The following is a 9,894-nucleotide window of genomic DNA, read 5'->3' as shown; positions in this document are numbered from 1 at the left end:
AAACAAAAAAACTTAGCGATTCCCAGGGTGACGAAGGTGACCTTTCATCAGAGGAAGATGAAGTTGATGAGCGACCACTTGACAAGAACGCCGCATCTAACGATGAGAGCAGCGACTCAGATTCAGATTGGACAAGCTCAAGCGATAACTCTACAACCTCAGAAGATTCAGGTGTAAACAATCTCTCAGATCAAGAGGATCTCCTCGATCTCGATGAAGATGATGAAGTAGATGAAGAAAAGGAGCAGGACATCAAAGTGAGAAGAACGAAGGTGCAAAGGATGGAACTGAACAGAGAGACGATAAGAGTCTACAGTGATCAACGGATCCTCTTAAAACCATCTGTCTGCACCCGTGTAAAAGTCAGAATGGGACGATTCGTACCAGCTAAAGAGAAGCTGATGTTCACACCCGTCTTTCAAGTAGAAACAGATGTTCAACCGTTAGCAGGAGTGACCGATCATAGAGGAAAGCACTTTGATCTGGTCATCGCTGACCATAGCATTAATCGGCAAGTTGTTAAGAAAGGTCAGTTTCTCGGCTACGTTGAGCCGTATGATCATATGGAGAACGTCCAGATCAGTACTAGCACAGTAAGGAACGTGCTCTTCGATCCCGAAGTGGACGATCTGACGAAAACCGAACTGACCAAGATCATCGGGAATCTGAAACTCGGACCTGATCTCACACAAGAACAGAAGAATGATGTCTACAACGCATTCTGGGAGTTCTGGAAGGTGCTTCCCACATCGAAAAAACCCTATGGTGATGTAAAAGGAATCACCCATGTAATTGACACGGGAGATGCAAAACCGGTGAAATGCAATCCCGCCAGAACGAGCTGGACAGGTCGCGAGTTCATCACAAAGCACATCGAAGAGATGCTGACGCAGGACGTCATCGAGCCATCAGATGCCGATTGGAGCTTCCCAGTCGTGCTGGCTGCGAAAAAGAACGGTGACGGGACAATGGGCACAAGATTCTGCGTCAACTACATCATGCTGAATAAGTTAACGAAAAAAAAAAATAATTATCCGCTACCGAATCCAGATGAGTTGCTAGATGCATGTGCAGGCAACAAGTATTACGGGAAAATGGATCTGCAAAGTGGATTTTGGCAGATACCGATGGATCCAGAATCGATTAATAAGACAACTTTCGTAACGCAAGATGGCATGTATCGTTTTAAAAGGATGCCATTCGGAGTATGTAATGGACCCGCGACATTTCAACTGTGTATGGACAAAGTCCTACCCAAGGCAAAGCGAAAGGGCTGCGTCTTTGGATACATCGATGATGTCATCTTTGCTGGAAAAACTTGGGAGATTTTCCTGCAGAATATGAGGAATGTCCTTCAAAGTTTGCTTGAAGCAGGTTTCACCATTAAACCGACGAAATGTGAATTTGGGATGCGGGAGATGGGATTCTTGGGTCATATATTTAGCGAAAATGGAGTCCGAATGGATCCCGAGAAGATCACCGCAGTATCAGAATTCAAGCGACCTCAGACTGAACGACAGCTGAGATCGTTCCACGGACTCGCGAACTACTATCGGAAGTTCATAGCTGGTTACGCACAACAAACCTGTCACCTATATGAGCCGCTGCGAAATGATAAACATGTGCGAAAAGACTGGACAGAAGTTCATACGAAGGAGTTCGACAATTTGAAAAAGTTGCTATGTGAAGGTCCGGCCTTAGCGAAATTTGATCCAGCTAAGCCAACAGTAATTGAATGCGACGCGAGCAAAGAAGGAATTGGAGCGGTACTATCACAAGAAGGTCATCCAATTGCCTATGCGAGCCGCGTCTTACATGGAGCTGAACGGAATTACGGTGTAACTGAATGGGAGTGTTTGGCGGTCGTGTTTGCCGTCAGAAAGTTCAAATCATCGACTACTCTGAGTTCACCGTACGGACAGATCATCAAGCACTCACGAATCTGCTGAGATCGGAAACGAACAAAGTTGGCATGAATCCTCGACTTACGAGATGCGCGATGGCATTACAAAGTTTTCAGTTCAAGATCGAGTACAAACCGGGAAAGTACTGCGATAACGAGGACGCACTATCAGGAGCCCCAATTGAAGGTCCGACATGCCATGATGAAGAATTCGACGAGATTCCGAACTTCGAGGACATTAAAAAGGAGTACGACATAAAAGAACCGGCAGTTGAAGTGTGGCAACTGTTCGTACAGATGGCCGAAGAGCGAGAGAAGCGAGTCAAAGATGATCCGGCTACGGCGAATGAGCCGGCTGAATCAATGATCAATGTAAACCGTGTACGAGCTCTAACTGAATGCCCGATTAAGCTGCTGAGATTTCTTAAAAAGAAGGATAACCGACATAAACCGTTACCTCGATGCAAAGTCATCACGGACTGGAATGATCTCAGCACCGCAACTGTTCGCATCGTTAACTTGCAAGGAGATGAGGAAGAAGAAGATGACTCGAACTCGCAGCTCCGAAATAAGCAGCTGAAAGATCCTACCTTGCAATGATTATTGATGAACTCGAACATTTAGCAGATGCCCAAACGAGATCGAAATATGAGGTTCATTACCAGTTGTGGAATGGAATCTTGTACCGAATAAAAGATAATAAAGGGAGGTTAGAAAGGTCGTACGTCGTACCACTGTCGATGAGACGAGCGATCATCCATGCGCTGCATGATGAGAAAGCAGCAGGTCATCTTGGATATGGCAATAAGACTGCGCTACTATTGGGACAGAATGAGTACGGACGTTAAGAATTACATACTCGCATGTCAGGGTTGTCAGTTCACCAAGACACCAAGGAAATGCCCACCTGGCAAGTTGCAGGAGATCAAAGTGGGACATCCTTTCTTTCGAGTATACGCCGACTTGAAAATACCTTTATTACCGACAAAGAAACGAGGATATAAGTACATAGCGGTATTCATCGACCAGCTGACGAATTATGTGATAGCAGTACCGATGAAGACGGCAACAGCGAAGGAGTTTGCTAAAGTCTTCGTGAAACATGTGATATTGGTACATGGAGCACCGCACATCCTACATACGGATCGCGGAAGGCACTGCAAAGCGGAAGTCCTATCAAAAGTCACCAACGCGTTTAAAATTAAACACACATTCGGAACGGCGTACCACCCAGAAGGCCAGGGCCAAGTTGAAAGACAGATGCAGATCATCGGAGATGGTCTTGCACAGTATATGAAGGCGGGAAACGAACGGAAATTTAACAAATACCTCCCGTACGTGGTCTCGGGAATGAACAGAGTGGTACATGCTACAACTGGCTACTCGGCATATTACATGCTACATGGAAGAGAGATGGCTATGCCGGAGGATGTAGTGACGAAAACGAACTTACCAGGTGATTATGGTACTCCAGACGAATGGGTGGAGACCATGAAAAAGAATCTGACATTCGCCGAGGAAGTTGCCAGATGCAATATAAAAGATGCATACGAGAACAACGCCGAGGTTTATAATAAGAAGAAATCGGAACCGAACTTCAAAATCGGCTACTTCGTACTCATCCGACTTCCCAAAGATACGAAGCAAGGAAAGAAGGAAGTTCAATCTGATTTTAAGAAAAAGTACGATAAAGTATGGAAAATCCTCAGCTTCCCACGACCAAATGAAGTCGAAGTTATCGAAGTGAACCCGGTCAAAGAAGCGGATTTGAAAGTCGTCTCCATCGACCGATTGAAACCATGGCACCCACCGCTAACGGATGAACCTGAGGACAGGGAGACAACAGAACCACGATTGGCGACGGAAATAGATGAGATGAATATTGAAGCAGAGCGCGCTTCTTTAAAACCACGCTCAATGCTACCTGAACTATCGGAAGACATAACGGAGACTAAGAAGAAGAAGCGAGGGAGATCGAAGAAACAAGACAAGGACTTTGAAACTGCAGTAACTATTAAGTTGAGCGAACAAGAGGGCAACTTAGCGGAAGCCGCTGAACTGGCAAACAATGGAGATGATGTTACCGTAGCAGACCGTACTTTGAAACAGTCTTTCAAACCACGCACTGCTACTAATATTGTTAATCAGCAGAAAGATGCTGAACTAGCAGACATAACGGAGACTAAGAAGAAGAAGCGAGGGAGATCGAAGAAACAAGACAAGGACTTTGAAACAGCAGTAACTATTAAGTTGAGCGAACAAGCGGGCAACTTAGCGGAAGCCGCTGAACTGGCAAACAATGGAGATGATGCCACCGTAGCAGACCGTACTTTGAAACAGTCTTTCAAACCACGCACTGCTACTAATATTGTTAATCAGCAGAAAGATGCTGAACTAGCAGATCGTGCTTCTTCAGAAGACATGGATACGCAGTCTTCTTTCAAACCACGCACTGCCATTGATCAGCAGAAGGGTGCTGACATGGTAGTTAATAACGATGAGGTAGCAGATCGTTTCAAACCACGCTCTGCTGCTACTGATAGGCAACAGCAGCTCGAAGCGGCTACAGCAACAGCTGCACAGTTGGCAAACGACATCGCTGCTGCGATCGAGCAAAGGAAAGCCAAAAAGACAAAGTCGAAACCCACTCCTACGGAATTTCTAACGCGACAAGGAGCTGATGAAGATGCCGCTGATACGGGACTCCTTGATCGGATAACTAAAGGGCGCAAAAACACAAAATAACAATTAAAAAGGGCGTTATGATGATATGAACAGGAGTTGGGAAGGTGTAAAAGTTAACCGATGTAAACTGGCTAACAGATATCGTTTCATTGTTATAGCAGGTAATAAAAAGTTAATGGAAAGACTGGAACGACAGAATTCAGAGAATTCCGACTCGGAAAGCATCGGAAATCCGTTAAAAGCATCGACGCCGATAAGAATGGAAGGCGATCGTAGCCAAGGCACTTACTACAGAAATGAGTCCACATCGTCTGCAGGAATGGCGCAGAACGAACCGGGACCGAGCGATCAACCGCCTTATGCGGCCGGCGTCCAGGCATGCTATCCGTACCAGGACCCTATGAGTTATCAGAGTACACAGAATTGGTTGACTTACGGCCATCCGGCCGGACCAACTCAATACCCGGTACAAAACGATCCATTTCAACTGTTTCCTGGAACACACATTCCACCGATGTATGGATCTGTGCAAATGCCGATGGGACCACCGCCGGTACCCAATTTTCCGAAGGGGCATGGTGGATTTGGCCGGATGTCATCCACACCTGTCCGACATGGGGGACTCGGCGGAATGTCAGCGTCGCCCATCCGACATCACGGATTCGGAAGCCCAATGTCAGTACCAGTTCGACATGGCGGGATAATCGGCGGATCGCCGCCAGGATCGGTGCGTGGCGGAAGGGCGCCAGCACCAGTTCCATCATCTTTCCCATCGTTGTTTCCTCAACGGAGTGAGACACCACCTATGAGGGCACATCATCCGTTTAACAGATTTGACAGACGAGCTCCGAACAAAAGAGGCAGAAGATCGCGACATGGAAATCGTAGCTCACCTCGACCACGAGGAATGTTGCCCCCATTAGGCCCACAGATGGAGACGATGACAATAAGTCCTCCAGGATTACCTTCCAGATACGTACCAAGATTGGCGGTGAACGTCAGTGAAGAAGATGATCGGCTCAACATGACTATAGGAGCGGAGGAAGAGCTCACCGCAGATGATCGGAGGGCTATTCACAACTTTAACCGTCTGTGCCGGAACTTCTACCGAATGCACGAAAGAGTGAATGACGAGCAGCTCCTCTATGGTTATATGATAGAGCAGATGGCCGTAACCGATTCGGGACACATAGTGCTTAAGGAACGGAAAGTGAAGGTTCAAGAAGCACGAAAAGATCTCGGAATTAGAGTTGCCACAATGAAGACATATCATCAGGCGCTGATAAACAGGCCGTGGCCGGAAATGATTGAACGGATTCTGAGATGGATCGAGAAGTTTTCCGAAGAGGTCGCACAGCCTGAGGCCATCGTAGCCGGTCCATCACAGATGCAACCTACGACGAGCGATGCACCTAAACCTGGTACATCAACTGCGAAGCCAGTTGAAGAGATGACAGATGCAGATTTAAAGGAACAGAAGAGACGAATCGACAAAGCTATTGAGCGACGAGCGAGATCACGAGAAAGTTCAACGGCAGATTCATCTCGCGGTAGCGTTAAACGGAACAGATCGCAGACGACAAGTCCTAAATCAACAGAAAAGGGACATCAGACTAAAAAGTCGACGGCGAGTAAGGAACCGCCGAAAGAAAAAGAGATGCCGGTACCAGTGAAGCCCACGGCGAGTAAAGAACCGCCGAAGGTGCAGGAAATGTCGGTTGTGCTAGCGTAGCCCAAGGCGAGTAAGGAACAGCCGAAGGCGCAAGAGACGTCGGTAGTTCCAGTGAAACCCTCGGTGAATAAGGAACCACCGAAGGAACAACAGATCGCAGTGACTCAGCCACTACCAACACCGGCAAGAACTCCGATGATCATACCCCAGGTTCGGGCATATACAGTGACTTATTCGAGATCAGAGGGACCGCCGAGCAAGGTTACTGCCCAGATTATCGACAAAGTTACGAACGAGGAGATTCCCTTATATCATCACACTACACCGACGGAAATCAGAAACCAGATCACCAAACAGTCGAGAGATGAGGTGCAGGGGGCGCTACTCAAGATTGCGCGCGAGGAAGATCGTGCAGACCCACGAATCCTAATTCAGACGCTAAGACAACTGATCACGCCAATAGCAGTGAAAGAGAAAGCATGGATTTGTATACGAGTGGGAACGCACGACGACCACTTCGCGTACATGTACGCAACCGATGGAGAGATGCTGGCAGTTGAACAAAATCGGCTGAAAGAGGGGATCGAGTCAGATGGTCAAAGGAAGCCGAAAGAGGCATATGATACGACTTACTTGTATCAGGAAATGACTTGTCGAGTTTTCAAATTGGGACTCCACTGTACGGTCGGATTGCCAATAGTGATGATTGTCGAGATCGTCGATCCTATATCGGGAGATCCCGTCCCATTTGCACCTTGGTTTACATCGAAAGAAGAGAGGGAATATGCTAATATGGAAAATGAAAAAGCACTGGCGAATCTGTACAATATGCTGCCTGAGGACAAGAAAAAAGATGTTCAAGCTAACAGAAACGGAATTCTGAATATCATGTGTCATCGAGCTGCCGACGATGGAGCCTATGTCAGGGTGATAGCTACATATACTGACGATGGCCATTTTCGTACGCGAGTCTACACACCGCATTACCAGTTGGTCTACGAGATGGAGACATACGGTAGCGGCCGAAATCCATGAAACTTATGTCAAATCCAAACAGGCAGAGGAGGAAGGTCATGCTGGTGAAGGTGAAGATGAAGAACAGATGGAAGCCGAAGATGCTCCATCAGGCGAAAATGCTCCCCAGGCGGAAGATGAACCCATCGATGAGAATAACCCCAGACGATCGATGCAACGGGCGATCGCGATCATGATGGGAGCAGATCACAAGGCATGTAATGACGTAAACTGCGATCGATGTCACCCACCTGCGGAATCTGAGACCGACGAAGAAAGAGGAGGAAGATGATGATGAGGACACGGTTCAAGAAGAATCGGAAGACGAGGATCCAGCGCCACGAACGTCCAAAGACGAATCTAAATCGAAATCGTCTAAAGAGGAATCGAAACCGAGGTCATCTAAAACTGACACAAAGTCAAAGAAATCGGAGAAATCAGACAAGGGGACTGATAAACCCGGAAAGACGGGAACGGAAAAGTCAAAAGGGAAAGAAGGAAAAAGGAAGGACCAATCCCCATCTGACGATGAAGAGAGTGAAACCGAGGATTCGGAGGATGACGATGTCGTGGAGATCGATGAGAGTCAGAGATCCTCGACTACTACACCGAAAAAGGGTGTTATACGATCAGCAACATCGCCGGAAGAAAAACCGAAACCACCAGCTATCGCGATAAAGAGAGCGATTAATATGGGACAGATTATGGCAGCGTCAACTCAGAAAGAACGTAGAGAGAAAGCGCAGAAGGAAAAAGGGAAACGTGAAGCATCTCGCGAGTCGACGGCATCAGAGTCAGGTCGTCCAAGTACATCGACGGTCGCTTCGAAGTCGAAGCCCAACATTCCGGTTCGGGCCACACGAAGTCAGACGGTAGAACTGAAGGTGGCACCTAACAGCTTGGAAGCGACTCTGGAAAAACCGAAACAGGCAGCGTTGGAAAAACAGAAGAAAAGTGCGAAGAAGAAGAGTACCAAGAAGAAGTCTAAGCCTGCGGCAGTCCGACGTATCGATGAAGTCGGATTAGCACAATATACCAGAAGACAGGGTAATAGCGACTTGGAATATTCTGAACCAGAAGATAATCAACCTTTTCCCGACTTCGAGGAATTAGGGGAGGACAACGATATCTTAACAGATATCTTAACAGAGGATGATCTGTTTGAGGCTGGGAAATTCGCCATGCGAACAATACGCACACGAGGCGATACCTCAGTGACGGTCCGGTTTTGACAGCGTGTTAAGGAATGGCTGAATAAACAGAACTGACGTCTAACCCCATCGAAGTTGGATACGATGATCGATTACATTTTGAATTCGGGTCAATTGATCAAGGAACACCTCGATTGGCGTTGCAAATCGAAGTTAATCAGGACTATAGGAATCGACAAAAAGTTATTTGAAAAGTCCGCTGATAAGAGACGACAGATCGAATCGGCCATTGCAGGCCTGCAGAGTCCTGTAGGTTCTACTCGACATCGTATTAGCCAATATATGAATGGATTATGGCAAGGCGGAATGGGTAGGATCGCGGAGATCGAAGCGGGCAATGAGACGATGCTAACACAGATGCTTCAAGAGGGTAAATTGCTCACCACTAACGCTTATGAAGAATCCCCGATTCGCTATACCATGCTGGGATTCATACCAGAGGAACTACATGACTACTGCAATTTCTCCGATAAAGGAGTGATGGAAAAACTCCCAATTCCTCAGCGAAATGATCCGGAAACTCCCATGCTGAATGTGATCTTACAGAAGGGAGATCAGAAACGAGCTGCCAGGGAAAAGATCAAGGCAGATAAGTTGAAGGAGTCGTTGACACCGAAAGGCATCGTGGAATTCGATTACGAATCGGATAACGAACCAGAACAAGATGCACCTTCAACGTCGGGACAAGCGGCTACAACGAGCCAAGCGGCTACCAGTCACATGGTGAGAAAACGAAGGCCGTAACTCCCATGGATAAGCTGACGGCACAAACCGAAGCGGAATTGGAAGAAATGCGCCGTCGTCGACAACAGGCATCGCTGTTGCCAACATCGAAGCAGGCAAAAACTAGCGGTGGCAAGTCGAAAGCCAGCGTAACTCCCCAAGAAGAAGGCAAAACTGCTGAAGAAGAATCGAAAGATGACGAGACGGACTCGGCTCCCACCCAGCGAAACGAACCGAAATCGACGAAGTCTTCGTCAAGCTCAATTCCGAAGCTCTTAATCGATGAAAAAGAGTCGACGTCAGAAGATCGCGACTATATGCTCGGATTACCATTGGATAATCAGAACCATGCGTGGTGCGAATTGAAGAGCATCTTGGCGAGGCAGCCATTTCAGAAGATGACTCACAAAGATCTCAGAGCAGTCATATGTGCCAACCGAGTTTCGAGATTACCCGGCGTGAGCTTCGACAGGATGACCAAGAGGGCCTACAAAGAAGGAAAGTTGGGCATTTGTTATTCAGATTCAACAAATGGTCATATTATCTGCCACAGCCAACGCTTCCTCCACGACTGAAGATGGAACTCAAGTTTTGGAAAATAGCCATTACCGACGCTGCGATGCCAAGACTTGGCGGATCGATGGGAGTCACAGGCGACAATCTATAAAACGTTTTTGCCGTGAACT

The 9,894-nt window shown here is 47.3% G+C and overlaps 1 protein-coding gene across 1 annotated transcript; it reads left to right on the top strand.

The window, feature by feature from the left end:
• The first annotated feature begins 6,962 nt into the window (after positions 1 to 6,962).
• LOC129588713 (uncharacterized protein DDB_G0286299-like) lies at positions 6,963 to 8,506 on the top strand. The gene is made up of 3 exons (XM_055483100.1): positions 6,963 to 7,187; positions 7,318 to 7,488; positions 7,550 to 8,506. Exons 1-3 carry the CDS (start codon positions 6,963 to 6,965, stop codon positions 8,504 to 8,506), a joined length of 1,353 nt encoding a protein of 450 aa, XP_055339075.1.
• Positions 8,507 to 9,894: the final 1,388 nt, after the last annotated feature.

This window comes from Paramacrobiotus metropolitanus, unplaced genomic scaffold (assembly GCF_019649055.1).
Source record: "Paramacrobiotus metropolitanus isolate TYO unplaced genomic scaffold, Prichtersi_v1.0 Parri_scaffold0000001, whole genome shotgun sequence".
Taxonomy (NCBI): domain Eukaryota; kingdom Metazoa; phylum Tardigrada; class Eutardigrada; order Parachela; family Macrobiotidae; genus Paramacrobiotus; species Paramacrobiotus metropolitanus.
Note: the sequence above shows the minus strand (reverse complement) of the source record. Positions and strands in the feature narration are given on the sequence as shown.

Excerpts from the sequence above, each read along its gene's own strand:
- LOC129588713 (XM_055483100.1), top strand. The coding sequence starts at position 6,963 with ATGATTGTCGAGATCGTCGATCCTATATCGGGAGATCCCGTCCCATTT. Across the intron at positions 7,188-7,317 it reads ACGATGGAGCCTATGTCAGG|GCAGAGGAGGAAGGTCATGC; the intron begins GTGATAGCTACA and ends AAATCCAAACAG. Across the intron at positions 7,489-7,549 it reads TGATGGGAGCAGATCACAAG|AAAGAGGAGGAAGATGATGA; the intron begins GCATGTAATGAC and ends AGACCGACGAAG.